The sequence below is a fragment of the Oratosquilla oratoria genome, chromosome 41, assembly GCF_046742065.1.
Source record: "Oratosquilla oratoria isolate Oo_2021 chromosome 41, ASM4674206v1, whole genome shotgun sequence".
NCBI lineage: Eukaryota > Metazoa > Arthropoda > Malacostraca > Stomatopoda > Squillidae > Oratosquilla > Oratosquilla oratoria.
The window spans coordinates 25,239,472-25,265,210 of record NC_134817.1 but is presented as its reverse complement, the minus strand read 5'-3'; the positions used below and the strand labels follow the sequence as shown (position 1 = coordinate 25,265,210).

Genomic DNA, 25,739 nt, shown 5'->3' with positions numbered 1-25,739 from the left:
AATTCTTGTTTTCTTTAACCCATTCCTTATGTATGCTCACTGGCCAAGCAGGTTAGAGAGTCACTATTTGTGACGGAGGTTGAGGTGATGGCGGTTCAAACCCTGCAGTAACGAGTTGGACCAAGGGCATGCTTCATTAAATGTCACACTACAAAATCCTTTGTAAAGGGGCACCGTCAAGCCTCCTGATAGGGGGATTTTATTACACTAAAGAGAATCATGATCATATTCCTGCACCTAAATGCAAATTATTCATATCCTGTCATCAAACTTAAGGAAAATGCATACATATACCAAGGGCTTTTTACACCTTACAAGGGAGGTTGCTAAAGTCAAAGGCATAAAGCCACTCCCCCCCACCCCCATTTCATCCTCACATACTCCACTCCCATTTACCACCCCTCTCTCCCTCTCTTCTTGACTTCCTGGATGACAGGTCATCCTTGGATTTAATTGGTGACCCCCCTCTCTGTCCCCTCATGCAGAAAAAGAGATTGGGAAAAATTCCATGGGGCTGCATCAAAATATTCACACATACTCCCTCACCCCCTCTATCTCCCACCCACTCCCTTCCATGCATCACAGCATCATCCAGACACAACCATTTTCCACTTGCCCCATCTTCTGTCCTCTCCCTTGACAGACCTTCCCCTTTCCTAATGCCCCTTTTACTCCATCCATCCAACTCATCTTTGGTTGCCCCTCATGTTCACTCCCTCCACCTCTACTAATCTTTCTTCACTCATTCTTTCCATGTGTCCAAACCATCCCAGTACTCTTTCATCAAGGAAAATGACTAAAAGTAAAACTAGACACAAACTACCCACCCTTCAGCAGACAGAAAATTTAAAGAAAACTCGAAGGCCTGAACAAGTTATCAAATTACCGCATGAATAGCATTTCACTGTTACACATTGGATTTCTGTGCACATTCTATATATAACAAAAGCCTTTATGCTGTGTCTTGCTGCATTGCTTTTGACCCAGGGCAGTGGGAGAGATGTAGGGAAGACCTGTCATCCAGGAGGAGCATACACCTACTCTAAATGCAGTTCTGAGTGACAGGTGTCGGAGTATTTTAATTGTGTTGTGTTGTGATGAGGCCCTGGATTTCTGATGTGAAGTTTAGGTTGTGTGATTTTCTGTTTCCTCTGGAGGTTATTTTGCATGATTGTATCGAAGGTGTGTACAGCGGCATTGACAGTATGTGATTGGTGTACTGTTTTGTGTTTCAAATTATTGTTCTGTCTCTTCAGTGAAAGCTGCCCAGTTTGCTCTCTTTTTAATGTGTGTCTGTGTTATATGCACTGCATGGGGCAGAAACATGAAATATAAGAGGGGAAGAGATAAATGTGTTTGAGATGAAGTGCCTGAGAAGTATGGTAGGGGTTACTAGGCTGGATAAAATGAGAAATGAGGAGGAGAGCAGGGATGGAAAGGGAGTAGGGAGATAAGAGTTGATGAAAGACTATTGGAATGGTTTGGACATGTGGAAAGAATGAGTGAAGAAAGATTAGTAAAAGAGGTGTGGAAGGTACGAGTAGAAGTGGAGGGAGTGAACATGGTGGGACAACCAAGTATGAGATGGATGGATGGGGTAAAAGGGGCATTGGGAAAGAGGGGGGATGTCTGTTGAGAAAGGGAGAAGACAGAAGATAGAGGTGACTGGATAATGGTTGTGTATGGATGATGATGCAATACATAGAAGGGAGTGGGTGGGGGAGGGGGGGAGTTTGTGAGTGATATTTTGACACAGCCTGAAGGGATTTCTCCCCATCTCTCTTGTGCATGAGGGTACGGAGAGGTGGGTTGCTGATTAAATGAAGGAGCCTTGCTGTTTATATGCTGTGTCTTGCTGCATTGCTTTTGACCCAGGGCAGTGGGAGAGATGCAGGGAAGACCTGTCATCCAGGAGGAGCCAAGAAAGAGGGAGGGGTGGGGATGAAATGGGTGGGCTTGAATATATGCCTTTGTCTTTTGGCTACCTACTTTGTAAGAAAAAAAAAAATTATATATGTATTTATCTAATTGTAAAATACAGGAGAGGAGCAATGGTCATGGGGTCCCATCTCCTATTCTCTAATTTTCTAACCTAGACTCAAATTCATGTGCAGTTCCAACTTTTATCTTTGATATCCAATTATCATATTTAGATTTACATACATACATATACCAAGGCTTTTTTCCCCCTTACCAGGGGGGTAGCCAAAAAGGACAAGGCACAAAAACATTCCCACCCATTTCATCCCCGAAAACACTTCACACCCCTCCACCCTCCCTCCCATCTTAGCACCTCCTAGATGACGGGTCATCCCTGCACCCTGTCCACTGCCCTGGGTCAGAAGCAGTGTCGCAGGACACAGCACATCCACAGCAAGGCCGCTTCATTAAATCGGCGACCCCCCCTCTCCGTCCCCCCATATAAAGGAGAGGACGGGGAGAAATCCCTTCGGGCTGCGTCAAAAATTTTTGCTCACACACACTACCTCACCCCCATTCCCCCGTCCAATCCACCTCATGCATCACAACATTTTCCATATACAACCATTCTCCATTCACCCGTCTTCTGTCCTCTCCCGTCCTTCCTCAACCGACATTCCCCTCTTCCCCAAAGCCCCCTTCACCCCATCCATCCATCTCATCCTAGGACGTCCCCTCATGTTCACTCCCTCCACATCTGCCTTCCATACCTCCTTTACTAGTCTTTCTTCACTCATTCTTTCCATGTGTCCAAACCATCCTAATACTCTTTCATCCACCCTATCTCCCAGCTCCCTTTCCACCCCTGTTCTCCTCCTCACTTCCTCATTTCTCACTCTAGCCTAGTAACCCCCATCATACTTCTCAGACACTTCATCTCAAACACATTCAAGTTCCTTCTCTCTTCCTCTCTCATGTTCCATGTTTCTGCTCCATACAGTGCTGTTGGCACAATCACTCCTTCATACAGTCTCCTCTTAGCATCCATTCCCAGATTCCTATTCCTCATTACACTTTTTAAACCACCAAGGCATTTACTCGCTTCTCGCAATCTACATTCTACCTCCACCTTCACTCCACCCTTTCCTGCCACATTTGCACCCAAATATCTAAAACTATCCACTTCCTCCAGTTGCTCTCCCTTAATGCTCACTTCCAGATTACTGCCACTTTCACCCCTTGTACATCTCATCACCTTACTTTTACCCACATTTATCTTCAGCTTTCTTCTATCACACACTCTCCCAAACTCTGTCACCAGCTTCCTCAATCCCTCCTCCGATCCTGCCACAAGCGCAGTGTCGTCCGCAAACAACAACTGGCTCACCTCCCACTTTTCACAATTCTCCTTAACCATCTCCAATCCCTGACCCACTACCCTTGCATTCACCTCTCGCACCACCCCATCCATGTATAAGTTGAACAGCCAGGGTGACATGTATTGTTTGACCTTGGGCTATATCACTTAAGCTATTCCACATATGGAAAACTGCATTTCTTCACATCCTTTAGACATGTGGTCTTTCTTAAATTACTTCCATGACCTCTTAAAGCCCTCCCATCTTTAATCAGGAGAACTCTTCTATTAATGCGATCTATCCCCTTTAGTTACCTGAAAACTGTAATCATGTCACCTCTTTCTCATTGATCTTCCAAAGTTGGTAGACCCAGTACTTTTAGTCTTACCTCATATAGTTTATCTGCCAGACTGGGGATCAATTTGGTTGCTGCTCTTTGTAATCTCTCAATCTTGCTTACATCCTTCACTCTGTGTGGGGACCATACTACTGAAGCATATTCCAGTCTTGGATGTATCAGTGTCAGTGAGTTTGTACATCATCTCTTCATCCATATAATGGAGTGCCACTTTAATCTTCTGCAGTAGTCCATATGTCTTCCCCACAATCTTGCTGATATGTCTGTCAGGTGACAGGTTGACTTATCAACACTCCCAAGTCTTCCTTCTCTTTTGCTTTTGTAATGTATTCACTTCCCAAGGAATAGTTTAAAGGATAGCTTTCTGCTGCTATTGCCCATTTCCAGTACATACACATACATACATATACCAAGGCTTTTTCCCCCTTTCAAGGGAGGTAGCCAAAAAGGGAAAGGCATAAAATCACTCCCACCCATTTCATCCCTAAATACACTCCACACCCCTTCCACCCTCCCTCTCATCTGAGCACCTCCTGGATGACGGGTCATCCCTGCACCTTGCCCACCGCCCTGGGTCAGAAGCAGTGTCGCACATACACATACCAACAGCTTTTTCCTCCTTACAAGGGAGGTAGCCAAAGTCAAAGGCATATATCCACTACCACCCATTTCATCCCCACATACTCCACTCCCATTCCCCACCCCTCCCTCCCTCTTTTCTTGGCTCCTCCTGGTTAACAGGTCATTCCTGCATCTCGCCCACTGCCCTGGTTCAGAAACCATGTAGTAAGACACAGTATATCCACAACAAGGCTGCTTCATTTAATTGGTGACCCCCTCTCCGTCCCCTCATGCAGAAAAAGAGAAGACAGGGAGAAATCCCTTTGGGCTGCATCAACATATCATTCACACAAACTCCATCACCCCCCCATCCCCAACCCTTTCCCTTCCATGCATCACAGCATCATCCATACACAACCATTTTCCACTCATTCCTATCTTCTGTCTTCTTCATTCCTTCCTCAACAAACATTCCTCTCTTTCCCAATACCCCTTTTACCCCATCCATCTATCTCATCCCTGGTCACCCCCTCATGTTCACTCCTTCCACACCTCTTTTCCTAATATTTCTTCACTCATTCTTTCCATGTGTCCAAACCATCCCAATACTCTTTCATCAATCCTATCTCGCAACTCCTTTTCCACCCCCGCCCTCCTTGTTTCTCATTCTACCCAGCCTAGTAACTCCTACCATACTTAAAACATTTCATCTCAAACACATTTAAACTCTTCATCTCTTGTGTTGTGTTTCTATCCCATATAGTGCTGTTGGTACAATCACTCCTTCATACAATCTCCTCTTAGCATCCATTCCCAAATGTCCATTTCTCATTACACTTTTTAATCCCCCAAGGCATTTATTTGCTTCTCTCAATCTACATTCTACCTCCACTCCTCCCTTTCCTGCCACATCACACCCAAGTATCTAAAACTATCCACTTCCTCCAGTCTCTCTTCCCTAATACTCATTTCCAATTTACTGCCATCCCTTTGAACATCTCATCACCTTACTTTTACCCACATTCATCTTCAACTTCCTTTCACACACCTTCCCAAACTGTCACTAACCTCTTTAATACCTCCTCTGATCCCACTACAACTGCTGTGGTCAGCAAACAACAACTGGCTTATCTCCTGTTTTTCTCCATTTTCTTTAACCTTCTCCAATCCCTGACCCATTACCCTTGAATTTATCACTTGCACCACCCAATCCAAGTATAAATTGAACAGCCAGGGCGACATAACACATCCCAGGCAAAGTCCCACCTTTACCTCAAACCACTCACTCTCTCCATTTCAATCACAAGCTCTACTACTGTCATAAAAACTCTTCCCAGTACTTTGCATTTTTTGGTATTGAACTTCATTTCCCATTCTTGGCTCCATGCAAAAATAGTATCTTGATCTTTTTGCAAAATTCTACCATCCTCTTCATTTTTCACCCTTCTCATGATTTTTGCATCATCTGCAAACATGTTGGCATAGCTTGTTGTTCCTTCCATCATGTCATTAACATAGACAAGAAACATTACTGGTGTAGCACTGAACCTTATGGAACTCTGCTCATTACTGTTCTCCAGCTTGACATCTTGTCCTTTACTACTGTCCTCATGTATCTTTCCTTCAAAAAATCTTTAATCCACTAAAGACTTCACTCTTTATGGGGACTATGTATGTATGTATGTGGGTCTGTGGCCAACTGGGGTGTATTGAGTTTTGGTGGTGATAATGTTTTGAAATTGGTCAGATCCAAGGGCTCCAACCACTTTCCATGAAGTTGTTGGGGGAACAGAAGGTGATGTCAGGGGAGGAGTGGGTGTAGAGGGCTTGATGGGGGATGTGCATGTGATTATGGTTACTGTTACTGATGGGCACAGTCAAGTTGTGTTTGCAGATCAAACCCTTTGTGTAGGGGCTGTTGACATACCAAGCTGACAACTTGGCACTGAAGTTACCACCCAGGACAAGGTTGGGGATGGTGGCAAATTAATTAAGGTTAAGTCTAAAGTTATTTAGAACTGTGGGAGATGATTGTGGTTTGTCATTGTGGTTTTGTTACCTTTTTAGAATTGGATTGATTGGCTTTCAGTGGTGTTGTTTGTGGTAGGGAGGAGGGTTATGGTAGTGGCATTTGTGTCCACAAAGCAGATGGATTGGTGGATCAGAGTGATGATTGTGGCCCCTGCTTTTGCCATTGGTAGAATTGTGTCTGATGGTAGTGATATGAAATGTAAGTGTATTTTGGAAGTGTCATAGTTTTGTTTTTATATAATGCTAATTGTGTTTGAGTAAGTGTTCGAGTTTTTTTTTTTTTATATCCCATCAATGTTGTTGTAAGATGTTAATATTGTGTGTTTTTCATGTGTTGTAGGTTGCTGTATAGGGTTGTAGTGCTGGTGGGGGAGGATTAGGATTAGGATCAGGAGTAAGAGGAGAGTGGGGGAAAGGGGATGGCAAGGGTAGAGGTGTGTATAAGGATGCAGGCTGGGGGGTGGGATGGTGGGATGGTGGGAGTAAACTTATTGGTGGGCCCAGGTGTTTGTGTACTGTTTTATGTCAGCAAGTGTTGAGCAAGTGAGGTGTGCCCAGCTTTTGCATGAGTTGCACTGAACTGAGCCCTTTATTGAAGCATATTGGACATGTGTAGTTTGTGGTGGGTCCAGGATTACTCCACATATCCATAGCAGACCAAATACAAACATTAAACACTGATGTCAACAACAAAATACACTAACAACAACACAAAACCAGCAAACATCTGTCAACATGATCATGAAACAAACATCAGAAAACTTTATAAGACACTCAACAGCATTATACTCTCCAACAGTAACACAACATGCTCTCACACAGCAATAACCACAGTAACAGTCAAATTACCATCAAACAGACAACAAGCAAACACACTCATAAATTATTTTGCATAAATGAGCGATCTTATCCTTCACCCTGATGATTGATGCATCATTTGACATAAAGACATCCCTGTGGACCCAGACTACACACCCTTCATAGGCAGCCAGATGAAACATGTAATCCATAACCTCAAGCACTCATCTGTTTGTGGCCCTAACGACGTAAGTAATATCCACCTAAACACCTTGGACCACATGGCATACATGCACTCACCAACCTTGATTACTACAGCTATTCACACAACACTACCCAACATCTGGAAGCATGGAAAAACCATCACCATCTCCAAATCCAACAAAGACCCAACAGTTCCAGCATCACACTTCTCTGCACCCTTCCAAAGTCATAGAATGTCTTGTACTACAACTTGTTACATCTCATATCCGCCTTGCTGAATCACATGTTTTTAAACCACTACACTCCACAAACACTCATCTGATAAACCTCACACAAAAAGTTTTTGATGGCATCAATTCTGATAAGCCCCTACATAGAACACTTCTCATAACACTAGATATTGGTAAAGCTTTCGATACCATCCTGTCACAATCTCACAAGCAAAATATATAACACAAACATGCACAATAATACCAAAAGATGGATGACCAATTATCTGGCAAGTAGAAATGCCTGTCATATAATGGCCAATCATCACACACTAGAAACTTTAAGAACAGAGTACCATGGGGCTCAGTGTTATTCCCCACACTTTTTAACCTACACATCCAATATACCCACACCTGGCACCTCAGAAATACAAATCTCTTTCATATGCAGATGACAACAATTATATGCACACACTGTAATGTAGACAAAGCCACAGAAATACCACAACCATACCTCAACACACTCAATACCTGGTTCATTACAAATGGTCTCAAAATAACCCCAACCAAATCTACAGCCACACTTCTCACCACATACACATAAGATTCTTGGCATAACATACAATACATCCATCTCATCCAAACAACTCATCACAAACATTAGGACTAAATGCACACCTAAACTTAACATGCTTAAATCAATTGCAGGACCAATATGAGGACAAAACAAAGAAAATATTACTACAATATACATATAAAGCGTATGCTCAGTGATGAATTATGTGAGTACTGCATGGGCCCCTAATCTCACAAAGACAACACAACAGCCTATAGACCATACAAAATAAAGCCCTGAAGACAATTACAAGCTGCACAAATACAACACCAAGACCATTTACACCATGAAATGGGTCCCCAAAGTCAAGGACCACCTTGACATGAGAGGCTCACAAATACTTGCCTCAGCCTCCACAAACACAGCACATCCACTACACTACATAGCAGAACACCAACACATGCCAAGAAACCTCATTACAACACCCAAATACCTATATCACACACAAATACTCTCTTTTCTTCCTCGGCAACTATTGGACACCAGCCTCCAGAAGCATATCCTTAATTATATCACTCACTACTCCATTAACAAACTGAAAGGCAATACATTGTTGCATGCCACACCCTCTGATATCCATCACTCTGAATCCTCTCTCTCCTGAAAGGACAGAGTCCACCTGGCCACCATCCAGCCCTTCTAAGATACCAGATGACCACATTGCAGATAACTGTCCAGGATGCAACACTTCACCCCATACCATACAACACATTATGGAAGACTACACTGTACACAATCATACATGCCAACAACACAATATACACTCTATTAAGGATTTGTGGGAAAACCACATTCCAGCTGTGGCCTTCCTCAGGGAGACGGGACTGCTCGGCCAGCCAATCTAGGGAATGACATCAACTCAACATATAATGGAACTTTGGTTCTCTAACATTCCACAAGTTGAATAAAACTACAGTATTTTCGATCAAAAAATTTGAGAATTTTTTGCTCTGGTAGTCGACTGAAATCTAAAATCTTGACCAACCTGAAAGCATGGGAAGATGTACGATGGAGGACCCAAGCATCAGTTACCTTTGTTGGTCATGTACTGTACTTATAATTTATTTTCAATTTAGTGCAGCAATAGCCCCTAATCATGTCTCCAAAGAAAGCAAGTTCAACCAGTAGCCCTACTGATAGTGAAAAGAGGAAAATAGTAAGGAAAACAATCGAGTTCAAGAAAGAATTAATTGTCAAGTACCGTATTTTCCGGCGTATAGTGTGCGACTTTTTTCTGTTGGAAGGGCCTAAAAATGGGGGGTGCACGTTATCCGGTGGTGCGCATTATCTACGGCCTACGATAAAAATTCTGAGGCTGTGTGTGTAATTTTTTTCACAATGTGACAATGTTGGCCGTCACAAAGTCGGGACGGCACACTTCTCCGTGACGTTCAGTGAGAACAAGAAGAACAGCCATGGTGACATGAAAGAATACGCCAGCATGGGCTATATAAATATTTGGTATAGGTAGGTATCTATCGAATCTTATTTTTCATGTTTAAATAGGCCTAAACACCATGAAACATGATCAATATTCATGATATTTGCCCATGTTCACAGCATCCTAGTTTGAATTTTTATGTTGGCTTTGTTGCTTCACTTTAGGTATGGTACAAATTCCGTTGCAGCCGTTCATAAACTCGTGTCAAACACCTGACTACAACACCCTCTTTCGGGAGTTATATTAACTAAACGTCACCTCGATGAGAGACTGTCCTATTTCACCACTGTCATTGCAGGTTCAAAGCTAAAATGAAACAGTCTGTAGTTTGTTTCAGTATTAAATAAAATATGGTACAGACGAATTATTTCCTCAAGATATAAAATGAACATTTTCTGTAAAAATCCCGAAATTTTTCTGTATATTTTACTTTCAATAAACTTTTTTTAGATCATATTTCCTACAAACTATTTAAGCTACAAAGTAATAAGGGACCAACGCACAACATGAGTCATATACCGGTACATGTAGTTCCGACTTTTTCTTAGTTGTGTCCTGATTGATGCCTAAACTGACACTTAATTTAGTGACAAATCAACAGATTTCCCAGCGGTGGCTCTAGCCAATGAAAAATACTTCTTCATGTAACCTCGTTCACATGATACTAAGTAATTAATCGCCGTTATTTCATTAGTTTATTTTTACTAACATTAATTATCGTAGTCTATGCAAATATTTAGGATCCGTAAAACAGCACTGGTACCAACATCATGAACATTGGCCGTTTTAGCTCACCCGGAATATGCTAGATCAGAGCCGAGATTGATAGTTCTATTGCCAATCTAGCCTACACTAAACACCCTCTTGCAAGAGTTTGTTAAACTAAACGAAACGTCACTTCAGTAAAGACACTTATGAACTGAAACATAGTTTGTTGCTGCATGGCAATAAAAACTTGTATACGGTGATAAAAACTTGTAAGATGAATTATTCCCTCAGGATATTAAATTACATTTTTTTTTTAAAATTTTTCATGTACATATTCAATAAACTTTTCATGGCTCAAATTTCCCACAAAACAATGGACCAACGCAAGAAGGAGTCGCATACATGCAGTTCACGCCACCAGTGACTTTTCCTGGCATGCGCGTTATACGTCGGTGCGCGCTATCTGTATACTGAGATAACGAAGTGCATGGGTGCGCATTATAACCCGATGCGCATTTTAAGCCGGAAAATACGGTACAAAGAGGGTGTTTGAGTATCTGATCTGGCTAAGCAGTATGGCATGGCAAAATCCACTATTAGCACTATATTGAAAAACAAAGATGTTATTAAAACAGATGCTGCCTAAGGAGCAACTGTTATTTCCAAGCAGATCACAAATACTTGAAGATGTAGAAAAATTATTGCTCATGTTCATAAATGAGAAATTTAGTGAAAATGTGTCAGTGAGGATTTGATTTGTGAAAAAGCTAGAGAAATATGCAGTTACCTCTTAAAGGAAAACCAAAGTGCCATTGGTGAAGGTTTAAAGTTTAAAGCAGAGTGGTTTGAAAAGTCTAAAAGAACATTGTGGTTCATCATGGAGATATATGTGCAGACTAAGAACTGGACCAGAAATTCAAGGTAGTTTAGTAGTGATAAAGGCTGAGGGTTATGTTCTGCAACAGATTTTCAGTCGAGATGAAATGGGGTTATTTTGGAGGGAAAAATACCCAGAGGGACATACATTTCTCAAGATAACAACACTGCCAGGATGCAATCCAATGAAGGATTGATTTGCATTCTTGTTTTGTGGCAATGCAAGCAGTCATTTTAAGCTCAAACTTCTGCTAGTGTATCATTCAAAGAATCCAAGGGCTTTCAAATTGAGCAGTTTTATAGAGTAAATTACTTGTTTCATGGAGGTCTTATAGCAAAGCCTAGCTGACCAGGCAATATCTTATTGAATGGATTCATGAACTGTTTGCATTGAATGCAAAAAGAAAAAAAGTTCCTGCCCCTTAACATAACACCTTTAATACCCATGGACCAGCAAGTGATTGCAAATTTCAAGAAACTGTATACAAAGTTCCTTTTTCAAAGGTGCTTTGAAGTGACCAATAACTTGCAACTAACCTTGAGAGACTTCTGGAAAAATCACTTCAACATTCTTCATTGCATAAAACGTATTGATAAAGCCTGGAATCAAGTGATTTGTAGAACCATGAACTCCACATGGAAAATTTTTTATTGTGACAATTCAAAGGGTGCTGTAGCTACAAGTATGGGTGCAAGTGTTGCTGAGGATATTGGTGATAAATTGTTTTGTATAGGGTCTCTGGGTGTAAGTAAGGGCTTTAAGATGGACAATGATGATGTGGAAGAGCTTCTAGCAGAATGTCATACTTAGCTTACTACTGAAGAACTCTTACATCTCCAAAATGAGTAGAAAACTTGGTGGAGGAAATGTCTTCAGGAGAAGATGGAAGGGAGGATACACTAACTTCTTTGATCAAAGAAATTTGTGGAAAAGGGATGAAATTAATTTTTGTATAAAAATCCTTGATAAAGCTGTATCTAGTTGGTTAGTAAACTAGATAGTGTTAAAAAATAGGCTAAGATAAATTACAGTTGACAGGCTTCTGGTGAAAGAAAAAAAAAAAATAATAATAATAATAATAATCTTTAGCAGAATTTGTCAAACCCAAGAGATCCAAAAGAGAACACCCAAAGGTTTTATGGGATGGGGACTTCCATCCCAAGCAACAAGTTCCCTTCTTTCACTATCATCTACATGTACCAAAAAGGCAAATAATATAGTTTAGTTCAATTTATGTGTACTGAATGCAATATATATATATATATTTTTCATCTTGTTTACCATTTTATAATGCAATTTCATGTATGAAATAACACTAATAAAGTTTAAACAGGTATCTGGAGTCGTGGAATTGATTAAAACTATTTACATCATTTCTTACAAGAAAAATTGTTTGGTCCTCAACCAAATTGGTTCTGAAACAATTTTCTATCTAGGATTGTTGCCAATGACCGAGGTTCTACTGTACATTTAAAATCCTTCTGTCCCTCCCATCTTATCATTAGTTACATGTGACATTGATTATAACTTCCTGTGTTGTCATTGTTACTATTACTATTGGTAGAATGGAGAATGGTTGTGTATGGACAATACTATGATACATGAAAGGGAGTGTGTGTGAAAAAGAATTGACACTACCCAAAGGGATTTCTCCAGTATTCTCTTTTTCTGCAAGAGGGGACAGAGAGGGGAGTTGCTGATTAAATGAAGCAGCTTTGCTGTGGATGTGCTGTCTTGCAACACTGCTTCCAACTCAGGGCAGTGGGCGAGATGCAAGATGTCGTTCAAGAGGAGCCAAGATAAGAGGGAGGGAGGGAGGGGGTGAATGGGAGTGGAGTATGTGGGGATGGAATGGGTGGGAGTGGAGTATGTGGGGATGGAATGGGTGGGAGTGGATTTTCTTTTTTTTTTTCTTGGCTACCTCCTTTGTAAGGGGGAAAAACCTTTGATATATATGGCTTTTCCCTTACTCTGGATAAATTATCACTGAGCACGAAATGTAAGAAAGTACCCTCTATTAAAGAAATGGACTATTTTGACCACAATATGTGAATGTGCAATGCAAGCCATAAAGGTGAAACATGAAGATTCTCCATAACAGTGAGAGAATCAAATGACATACATGGTGTGACTTGATCCGTGAGGGTACCATCAGGAGGTAATGAAGAAGCAGTTTGTCATCCTTAGGGGAAAAGAATGTAACCTCTCGTTTCCAGAGACCTCGTGCCTGACCCCTTGAGGATTGCACCTCCAGGTGGAGTATGATGGTGTTGAGACTTGAAGTTGAGCAAGGATATTATACCAGACATCCATCTCGCTAGACCATTGAAAGTAATTGCCAATCATTAATCCCTACCCACTATGTGGTCATGATCATCTGACAAATCAATCACACAGTTGCCCCAGGTGTCTTGGTAAACCCACAGCTCCCAGCTAACCAGCAGCAATCACCGGATTGACTTTCGAACCACTAAGGATGAGTTATTTTGCTTGGGAGTTTATAGAGTAAGGCAATGTAGGATATGGTGATTGGCATCTTCTGTGCAATAATTGCATCTGGAACAACTTGCTTCTGTGTTTGTATCATTTTTACGCTGAGGGGTAGCCTGAATGCAAGCATATCAGTGTGGTTCCTACTTGTCATGGGAGGGATTTCTCTGTATAGCTGTCTAGGGTGGGGGGTGGAGCGGAGTATGGAGTTAGGTGGTTAGTCTTGGAGTGCTTGTACTGTAATCAAGTGTGTATGTGCTTTTGTATGTATGGATGTCTTACATAAATGTATACAATATAGTGAATGCTTCCTATTCAAACTTAACTTCCTTATACATACATATACAAACAATAACAATAATATTATACAGTCCTTTTTTGACAAGTTTATTAAGAAGTCAAGTTACAAACTATGTGACGTCCACACTTTTCTGTCACACAGTTAAGAAGATAAATCTATGTGACAAACACTTGAACCAATAAAGTAAAGGAATGTAATGTTACCACCGCAGCCTCATGATAAATGTACAAAGGACTGGCTACTGGGGCCCAACAGATGCTCTTAAGGTTATAACGGTGGTGTTCTTTGAGGGGAAGAGGGGCTGGTTCTTATATGCATTCATGGAGAATATTAATTTCTCCAATACAGTGAAATGATTTACAAGTCCTCACCCTAACTATGGACACCTTATCTTATGCAGCTAAGGAGGAAAGGGGTCCTAACAGTTGTTTTGACCCTTCAGTCTATATTCTGTACCCTAAGCTACATAACATTTTGCATCCTTAGCTAGAGCAAAGCCTATGAAACAACTCACTGCATAAAACAGGTTATAGGAGTTTGCAATAAATATCTGGGGAGTAAAGGTTCTCAAAACAATAAATCTTTTCCTTTTGTCACCATTCCATCATGATATTAAGAGCACACTCCTTGATGATACCTATACACAAGAGAAATAAAGGGAGATGATAAATAGGTGTGAGGTTTTACTCTATAGGAAACTATGAACAGATAGAGAGAAAAAAATATAACAACTCAAATTATGCTGCAGGTTGAGTCACAAACAGAATTGGCTCTTCACCACAAATATCAAGCTTAGACTATCTAGCCTATGGTGAATTTTACACAAACTTGACACCAAATTTTACAGAGGGAAACAAGGCAAACAACACATAGGAATGAACGCTGAATTGTTCCACTGTTGATTATTGTACCTAACAATTGACCATTAGCTAGAGGAACATAGTCCAAGGGAAAATAGGGAAGGGAAGAAGTGCAGCACTAAACAAGGAGTATAAAGTGTGGCAATTTAATCCTCATAAGTCTGAAAGGACTGAAGTCAATGTCAGGAAGTGGTTCTGGCTGGTTTGTACTAGAAAGCTCAACTTCAAAGCAAAAATGAAAACTAATGTTTACCAAAGACCAGAATATAGTTGCTTCTCGTTATTGAATGAAACTTGTTAAAGTGTTTTGAAAATGACTGCTCTTTCAGACTTAATTTGCATAGCTCTCATTTCTGACAGCACTGCACATCCCATCCAAACAAGGACAAACTGTCTAAGACATTCCAAAAAGGTATTCAAATAGTTATTATGTCATCAACATTCAACCTAACATACCCAGGGTCTTATCTTTTTAATATTAATTTGATTGCATGTGAAAGATAATATATTCTACTGTGTACAAAATACACATATATACCTGACTTGCATTCATTACAAACGCGAGTTACAAATGCCTTTTCTGCGGACAAGAATCTGCAGATTCACTCGCTGTCCTTTCCTTCTAATGCCAAGCACATGAAAATAGCTCATGCCCAACTTGAGCCCAAAGCTGCAGCACATGTACACCATTTAATTCCTCACATAACACTCACACATGCACAAACTGGAATGACCACCCATGACAACAGGGAGAAGGGGTAGATGAGAAATGCAGAGCATAGAGAGATAAAAAGTCAGAAATCCCATATTACCCTTTTATCCCATATACAAGCAGATGAAAATACAAATTATCTCTGATGACTATGGTGTAAAATTAAACTTGATCTATGCACTTCGTGAAAGTTTTGGGAACATAATGGGTAGTTGATTCAGTTGCTTCGAGTCTTGGTTATCAACGCGAAGTTGATTCAGTTGCTTCATGTATTGGCTATCCACATGCAGGAGCCTATCGTACAAAGGAATCCCTTTAAAAATTCACATTCAGCCTCTTCTTCACTAACAACCAGTTAATCATTCATGTCCACAGTTGCTCCACCAAGATTCCACTAGATACAAACAAAAGTATAATGTAAACAATACTACCGAGTGGAAAGGATATTGGACATTTCATCCCCTCCAATATTTTTTCTTCGTTCAAACTATAAACTTCACCCCAAAACTATTTTCTCAGTTTGTGCCCATCATATAGGGCTCTGGCTGACTCACAGAAAGTGCCAAGCTTGTTTATATCCAAGAATAATTCCTTCTGATCCTCGAAAACAACTCTCTTAAACAGAAACAACTTGTTATGCATAATAATCATCTCTTCAGAGGCGAGACTTCTTTGTTACGCTCCTGAGAGAAGGGGTTCCTACTTCTTGGAAAGTTCATTTGAGAGCCAGTCCAACCCTTCATACAATCCCTGTCCTTGAACTGCACACGTAGCTTGGATGTACCACTGAAAAAACAAAAAAAAATCAAGCATTAATTCAATCATTAAATGAATGAAACTTTTTAAATACACTAATATAACATAGTACTGTACATCTTTACCATGAACTCACTCAGCCAGTCAGCCTTGATCTGTTTCCATTCTAACCTTGCACAGTAGTAGCACCAAGTTTCTCATCCTCTCAATAATACTAATACATACAGATATCAAAGGACCTTTCCACCTTATAAGAGGGGTGGCTATCGCAAACCCATCTCCTTCACATGGCTAAGACTCCCCCTTCATCCACTTGAGAAATTACAAAGCAGACATTAAAAAAAGCCCTTTAGGTCATGTCATCATCCATTTGCAACCATTATTTATCATCCATTTACAACCACTCTACATCTATCTACTGCCCTCTCCCTTCCCTGCTTGACAGGATCCTTCATCCCATTCTCAGTCTTCTCCTGAAGCTCACTCTGTCCATTTCAGCATCCCACACATTTTTGTTTGTCTTTCTTCACTCATCTTTCCATGACCTAAACCATCCCAATATTCTTTGATCAATCTCACCTGCCAATTTTTTCCACTCCTCCTCTCCACCTCATTTCCTTATTATACATCCTTGTAATTCTGACCTAAACTTCTTAGACACTTCTCAAACACATTCAGGCCCTACTTTTCTGCCACATATAAATTCTGTCTATCCCATGTAGTGTTACGGGTAAAATCACCCCTTCAAGCAGTCTGCTTTTTTAATATATCCCCAAGTACATATTTCTCATGACACTTTTCACGTTACCCCCCTAACATTCATTTGGTCCCCTTATACTACAATTTACCTCCACTCCTCCATTCACCACTACATGCACTCATAAAAGCTCTTCATTTCCCCCCAGCTTCTCCCCTATTAAATTCATCTCCAACTCACTTCCACTCTTTCCCATTGTACACATCTCCTAACTTTTGTTCACATTCACTTTCAGCTTTCTCCTCTCACATACTCTCCCAAACTCTGCCACATGCTGCCTTAGTCCCTCCTCCTACCCAGCCACAAGCACATTGTCATCTGCAAACAACAACTGGCTCACCTCCCACTCACTTGTCAGCTATAAACACCACCCATCACCCTTGCATTTATTTCCCATACCATCTCATCCATGTAAATGTAGAACCATATACATACATATACTAAAGGGCCCTTTTCTCCCTTACATGGTGGGTGGTCAGCCTAAACATACCCACCTTTCACCTAATACTCGTTTGTTATACTTTTTATTACAGACCAATGTGGAGGAAGGACCATCCCTGTCCCCTACTCACTGCTTGGGTCAGAAACAATGTAATTCTCATATACTACTTCTACTACTACTACTACTACTACTACAGTACCACTACCAACAACAAGGGAATTACCTGTGCAGTAAGTCCTCGTTATACAGTACATATGCGTTCCTGAAAACCTTACCACAAATTTAAATTACCGTATACCGAACCCATTATAACATGTAATAATAGGATATGGCACATACCTTCTCTCTGCTCTTTCCTCTTCAAAATATCCAGCGGATACCATATGTGATTTTTTCTTACCGTAAATAGAATTGAGGGTAGTAATTACCAAATACCGTAACTGTGAATTTACCGGACAAAGAATTACAGACGCTCCTCTACTTACGTTCATTCGTTTTACGTTTTTTCGATTTTACGTTTGAACTGACTGTAAAAAAAAAACTTTTGAGTGAATTTTTTAGTTTAGCGCGCTCTCCGTAGTTCAAACGATACTTACGCATGACGCTGCGTCCATTGTTTACATGGCACAAACGACAGACTGAACGTGCCCTGCCTCATCCTCCTCCATCTCAATTTATGTTGCTTGAATTTAATTTATTTGAAATTAATGTTATCATTTTACAATGTTATGTGTATAATGATTTAGGGGTGTTTTATAAGATACGGTAATAGAATTTACGGATGTATGGTACAGTAACAACTTACGTTCAGTCGTCGGAATGTAACTAAAATGTAAGTTGAGGAGCGTCTGCACTGTATAAGGAGGACTCACTTTGCTTTGCAGATTGAAATGCAAAGGTTTCAGGTAAAAACTCACCTTTCTATTCCTGAGCTGATTTAGTCCAAGGCGATCTGTGAGTTCTGCAGCTGTCATGGAATTGGGCAAGTCTTGCTTGTTTGCAAACACCAAAAGAACAGCATCACGTAGCTCATCTTCATGCAGCTGTAAAGATTATCATTTATGCAATATGCATTCTGATCTTCAACATCTTTAACATTGTTTCTTTTCAGAATTATATCAAAAAGGCAAAAGGAGAATGAAGTCTTATGAGAAGTATCTGGTGATGAATGCTTGGAGATGACTGTATGAAAATGGGGGACATGGGAAAAATACCAGACAATATTAGAGTCCTGGCATGTACTGGAAATTTCCTCATCAAGTTTCATAACTGTGGCTGTCTCAATGTAGTGATGACTGTATGCTCTATTTCCTATCTATTTCTCCCTTATATGGGAGCCAGTCAAGCCTCGCACTCACTCCCACCCATTCCACTCTATCTATTTGTATTATTATGAAAGGAAAAAAAGTTCTTTAGCTATGATACTGTGGTTAATTAGACATAAAAATTGATATATGCATAAATCTATATACTGTTCTTACTTGATTAAAATCTTGTAACTCACCATTTTTGCAAGCTCCTCAGATGCTTCTGTAATTCTTTCTCTATCATTACTGTCTACAACAAAAATGAGGCCCTGCGTATTTTGGAAATAATGTCTCCATAGAGGTCGGATCTTATCTTGACCACCGACGTCCCATACAGTAAAACTAATGTTTTTGTACTCTACCGTTTCCACATTGAAACCTGGAAGAGAAGCAACACCATAAATACAGAATGAGAAAGTAGCACCAGAAGCCGATGTTAAAAGTACACACCGAAACAAGTCAACAATATAAATGACCATTCAATGGACAATTTCATTTGGTATAATACACTTGTCATGGTGAAATAATTGTAAAAGCATTGGTTCAAAATTTTGGCACAAACTATTTCAGGTGGATGATGTCAATCTATTGCCACAATTCACTCTTGCTGAAGACCCTCAGCTTTCGTAAAATTGGCTATGGTCATCGGTTCAGCCCGTAAGTTACTTAATGACGTGATTTTATGGAGAGGATGGAACGAGTGAGTGTAGGTGAGGAATATATACCAGGAAGCATGTAGCTGCTGTCACAGCCATCACCTTTGGCCTATGTGCTTTGACTGTTGGGGCAGGTAACAATCATTGCTGGGAACTGGAAAGGAGTGCAGGATTCGAACCCACATCTAAGTTAACGAGAGACCAGCATGCTTTTGATTATGTCACCAGCAAAGGGCAGTGTAGTATAAAGTGCTGTGTTCATATCTACATTAAAAACTTCCATGTGCAAGCTTGACAGGGCAGCTTTTGAAACAAAACGAGAATTGGTAGTATCATGATAAAGAGTGGTTGACTTACCAATGGTAGGGATGGTGGTAACAATTTCGCCAAGCTTCAGTTTGTACAATATGGTAGTTTTACCAGCTGCATCCAGTCCCACTGTAAGAGAAACAAGATATATGGTTCATGGTAAGATTACAGATCATGCTGGGTTGAACATGTTTAATACATATTTGAAATTGTAGCTGGCCAACTCGTTAAAAATAAAGTGGAGCTTATCTGATATTGTCAATTTTATTCTGTTAAGTTTAATTATTTTTTATTCCATTTGCTAGCTACAAGATTCCCCTAGATAAGAAATTTAATAAATGAGGCACAGTTATTGTACAGGCCACATAACATCTTCCAATCTGAAATTTCATTTAGTGGCAGACCACTAGTTATGGTGGTGGTTGTTATCATCATTCCCTAGACTGGACAAGCAGTCCCATCTCCCTGAAGAACACCTTGGCTGGAATGAGGTTTCCCCATTAATCCCTTATAGAGTATATGTTGCATTGTTTGCACGTGTAATTGTGTACAATGCAGTCTTTCATAGTGTGTTGTACAGTATGGGGTGAAGTGGTTACATGTAGTGCCACTGCTTGCTAAGTCACACTCCCATTTCCTAATAAACCCTCCTTTTCTTATCTCTCTGAGTAGAAGATACAAGGGGATAGTTGGGTAAGGAGGTCAGATAGTATTTCTGTAAGGAATATTTTTTTGGTGAGGGGAAATAAAGTGAGCAGATGGTTTTTAGGCAGTAAAGAAAAAGTGGCTGGAGTAGCTTGGAAAAAGGTATGGAGTGCAAGCGGTAATGATGAGATTCCTGGCCAGATCATGAATGTTGTTCTTGTTAAATTTAGGTAAAGAAAGGAAAGCTTAAGTATGTGGTATAGCCTCTCAGGATGAACAAGTGTGTGCATTATACCTGTTGTTTCTTGTAAACAGATGTGGTCAGGTTTGTATTGCTTGAGGATGAGTCACTTGGGATGAGTCATTGGAAAATCCAGTGTACTATGGAAAGCACTGTTGTTTGGGTTTATGAGATATGGTGATTGGTTTGGGTTGTGTATACATGGGGGCTGATATAGGTTTTATTGGTCGGTACTTAACCCATTAAACTCCGATGACAAGATGTCTTGTCATTTGGTCAAATAAAAAAAAAATCATAAAACACCAAAATGTTTGATCAAACACCAGAAAAATATGACGTCAGTCCTCACTTCGCTCGCGAGCGAAGCGAGGATTGACGTCATATTTTTCTGGTGTTTGATCAAACATTTTGGTGTTTTATGATTTTTTGTTTTATTTGACCAAATGACAAGACACCTTGTCATCGGAGTTTAATGGGTTAACAGGTATCAATGATTCCTGTTGGGACTGGTGGGAGCTTTGGGAGGTCCCAGAATATAAAAATGATAAAGCTGATAGAATTATAATTAGAGCACCAATTTTGTTGTCATTACATTCACCCACTCTAATATCTCATGGGCATGGGGGAAAGCAGAGGAGGAATGAGTGACCTTTCTCAACGTATGTTACAGGTTGAATTTGGTTATATGGCAGATTAGGTGAAATTAGGTAAAGTTAAGGATGACAAAAATGGTGCGCATTCCCAATCATTATCAATTTCTTAATGCTTTAGTGGTTTCCAAAAACCTGGTTGAAAACAATTATCTCTAAGATAGAGAAATAGTGATTACCAACTGAAAACCCATCTTCACAGAATCTCGCTTACTAAAAATCTTGTAGTTTGGCTATCACATACAATAATGTTGTGTGATCTATTATGTTCTCCAATAAGAAATCATGGCATTTATTTTCTGACTTTCCACACTTCTAATCTCTGGTCCTACTTTCAAATTTCTATATCTTATTTATTTATTTCTATTTTGACATCAACTCAATTGACATAGTCATAAATTTCTTATTTGCATTATTCTGATTTGTGCAATTATATTTTTTTCTTTAGTCTTATATATGGAAAGTTTGTGATAATACACATTTCTGCACTGCTCGTTATTTCCATAATATAATAAATTCAATAACAATAGTTCTCTGATAAGAAAAAATAAACTTCCTAATCAGACCTCATACATACTGACTGCAGATAACCTGTTGGAATGATTGTAGGCTGCAATTTGGTGCTGACAACTACATTAAGATATTGGTAATTACAGGTATGTAGCTGTCAAGAATCAATGGTAAATATATAGTAGTCTATCTATATACCAAGGACTTTTTCTCCCTTATATGGGAGGCATTGTTGTATCACTTTATCCTAAAACTGCAATGTATTCAATAAAAACTTGTGTAAAGTTGGCAATAGATTGAGCAAAGCCAGTAGGATGCCAATGACTACTATGGATAAAAACTGTGGTCACCCATGTTGGTGCCAACGGCTAAAAATAACAGGACATTATTTAAAAAATCAAATTCAATGCAATGGCAAAACAATTGTAATAAGGGCATTAGAAAATTCTTCTATTCACCTTGCTTCATCACTATACCAGTTAAATTTGTTTCTAACATGTGGTATTTGAGAAACGTATAACAATCTGTTCATATTAAACTAGGGTTAAAATAGATTATAGACATTACTTATCCGCCAATCTGAAATACATCCTGGCACTTGTTGACCCTTCGTTTATGACTGTTGGTGTTCTAAAGCTACCATCCCATTTTCATTGACACTCGCTGAAAATTTGGGAAAATTTTACATCCTTGTACACAAGGCATGCAACTACCATAGATTACACAATTTTTTGTTAAACTGCACATTAAAATCTGGCAAGTGTGACCGACTTGCCCTCCATTCTGGCACAACTATGGCCTGTGTGTGAAATCATCCGTATTAGTTTTCAAGTCTATTTAAAAAATTTTGTCAAGAGTAAATTTCAAGGATTTTTTTTTCAAAACAATAAGAGCAATGAAGTGAATGTATTATTTTAGTTGTGTTTAGTTTATTTTTAGAAGTGAAAAGACTAGTTTACTAAATTAATTGGAAAATGCAAAAACTAGTCATTTCCAACAGCACTGAGTCTGAGGAAACTGTTTCCCACACCTTTACCCAATTTCAGCCTAAGAATAATTTACAACATATAACTACTTTCAATTGTTCATGTGGATACAAGTTAAATATAGTCATAAGTCTGATATGACGTCTGCACCCATCCAACCATATACACACTTCTTTCCAAGACACGTACACCACCACTACTATTAATCCAACCACCACCATGCAGAAGGGTACGTATAGGGTAAACATGTTTGCTTCCTTCAATTCGGTCAGCACATGTTGAGGTAATAATACTACGTGATTACATAACTAAGAAAACTTGAATATTGGAGTTGACATCCCGGTAGAAGTATTTGACAGGCAGTCAAGGGCTGACAATGACCATCTCTTCAACTCATACTGCACTTCGTGGTACAACTTACCCATTAAAATTCGCATTTGTTTCTTCCCAAATAGTCTGGAGAATACGGTACTTATAGTAAGTCCCATATTTATGGCCTGTTAGGTCGACAATTCAGGACAACAACAGAATACACATCCACTGCCACGTCCAGGTCGTGACGTCAACTACAGATAGCAAAGCATGTTGGGAAGGATGGCAAACCAATGTTTGCTAAATATGTTAAAAATGTACCAACGAAATTTTGAATAGTAGTATAGATTAATACTTAAGTGTAATATTTCATTAAGCATTATGAAAGAATATTTCTACAGAAAATAAACATTATCTAAAATCATAACACGTTATATTTACCTTCTCACATGAAATATTGCCACTAAAGGTTTTCATAACATATTTTCTTCCATTGCGTATGATTTCGTCATAACTATGAACTTTGAATGCATATAAATTCTACATGTATGTAAGAATACGCTGCCTAAAAACTAAAATCACATGAGACTTTATCACTAGATTGCATAATGTTTAGACTCGCTAAAAGTCTATGCGGCAATCCTAACTATAACCAGAGGCCTTGTCAACCTTTTAAGATAAAAGTTGTCATAATAGAAATATTGCCAATTAATTTTAGATATAGTGCATTACATATCTTATGAGCATTTTCAAATAAATCACAGGCTGCTTCATTCTTAAATTAGGAACAATAAATGAGGACGCCAAATGATCAGATTACCTGAAGAAAGAATCAGGTGAAGTTTGTTTTTCTAAGGAGGAAATGCCTAACATCTCATTTCTTTCTCACCTGTCATCCCCATCTACCCTGATACTCATTTTTATTGGGAATCGAATGACCCAAATTTTTGCCACCAGTAGAGCCTAAATCTTACTCCATCCCAACAGAAGTCATCCAGGTAAGAAATCAAATCATTAACTTTAAATCTTGCCATGAATACCCCATAAAACCATAAACACACTTCTTTAATTTTATTACATTCTTCCAAATAGTAAAAGTATCCAATGTTTGTTTATTATAACATTTCTTTGTGTTTGTTTTCTACAACTGTAAATTTTGATTCCGACCTCATAGGTTGGTCCTGTTAATTTGCTTTTGATGCCAAGCTTTGGTCACAGTTTCACAATTATATATCACAATTTACATACACCATAAACAAATTTCAGGGAAGGATCATATCATATCTAAAATAGGGATGTCTTTTCAGAATGATTACATTCCTATTGTAGCTGCGTCTTGCTGCATTGCTTCTGATCCATGGCGGTGGGTAGGATGCAGGGATGACCCGTCATCCAAGAGGAGCCAAGATAAGGTGGAAAAGCCGTTGGTACATGTATGTATGTATGCATGCATGTATGTAAGTATGTGTCCTTTAAGCCTGTTGGAATCATTTATAGTCTCGGGGCACATTAAAAAATAATTCAACTGGATTTTGGTTCAGACATTCGATGTATATGTTAAGTAATTCTAACTGGGTTTTGTCAAGGGTTCAAACGAATATCGCGATCCGCTCAGTTCCTAAAAATATAATCAAACATTGGTGTGACGTCACATGCTATTGCGAGGGGGAAATCCCATGTGGACAAATGAATGTGTACGCTTCACTACACTATTCACATTTATCGCCTATTTGAACGGGATCCGACTTATTTCAAAATTTCAAAATTCCATCCACTAATCACTGCTGCTATGGATTAAGTCGCAGTGACTCACGTTTTGAAGATAGACCGCATATGATTAAGGGATATGTTTACTTGGATTCGTTTTCCCAAACCACATTCGAACTTTGATAAGTGTCAGCGATGGGTTCGAGCCTGTGGAAGGGAGGGTTTTATCACCGAGAACATGGAAAAGGACACATACATATGCAGCAAACACTTTGTAGGTGAATGGATCTACTGATGACCACCCACATTCAATTTGCCCTTTTAAGCCAAGAGCAAGTTGGTCCACCCAAGCACTGAAATAGAAGTGTTGTCCAATTAAAACTCAAGTATGTTTTATTCATTCATTGTCAACTAGAAAGCCTCAGGGGCTTAGAATTGCATGCTACTGGTAGGTTAGGCCTAGGCCTATTGACAATATTCACTATGACTATTAGGTTGACGGATTTCTCATCTGCAGGTAGGTGTTAACATTATCTGCGTTTCATTTACCATTGTCGACTGTTGTAGCCAATATTGTGTGAGCACCTGCTCCAACACAAAATTTCACTCCGAAAAGTTAAAAGTCCAAAATTAAAAGAATCATTTACTGGCAAACTAGGTCTAGGACAAAGGTTCTCAACCTTTTTTCCCGTTACGTACCCCGAGAATCCTCAGACCATCGACCCGTACCCCTATTAACCTGCCACAGAATATAGAATGGTAATATATAAAGGTTAATTCAACATACGGTGGCACCGCAATGGATATCAAATGGTTCAAATTGTAATGACTTTATTCATCAGTTAAACATTAACATCAAGAACAATATATAATGTTCTCTCTGCAGATATGTTTAAGTTATCTTTCGCTAGTCATCTAAGTACCCCTTTGATTAAAACAAACGCTGATGAAGTACGACATTGAAAGCCTTAAAATATTGTAATGACTGGGTAATGCGATACATGGAGAAATTAGCTT

The 25,739-nt window shown here is 39.4% G+C and overlaps 1 protein-coding gene across 1 annotated transcript; it reads right to left on the bottom strand.

Moving 5' to 3' along the window:
* Positions 1-13,929: 13,929 nt before the first annotated feature.
* Positions 13,930-23,294, bottom strand: Arf4 (ADP-ribosylation factor 2). Its single transcript, XM_076178240.1, has 5 exons — positions 23,125-23,294; positions 19,720-19,800; positions 18,904-19,085; positions 18,317-18,442; positions 13,930-16,230 (listed from the first exon to the last, which is right to left on the bottom strand). Exons 1-5 carry the CDS (start codon positions 23,189-23,191, stop codon positions 16,144-16,146), a joined length of 543 nt encoding a protein of 180 aa, XP_076034355.1. The 5' UTR covers positions 23,192-23,294; the 3' UTR covers positions 13,930-16,143.
* Positions 23,295-25,739: the final 2,445 nt, after the last annotated feature.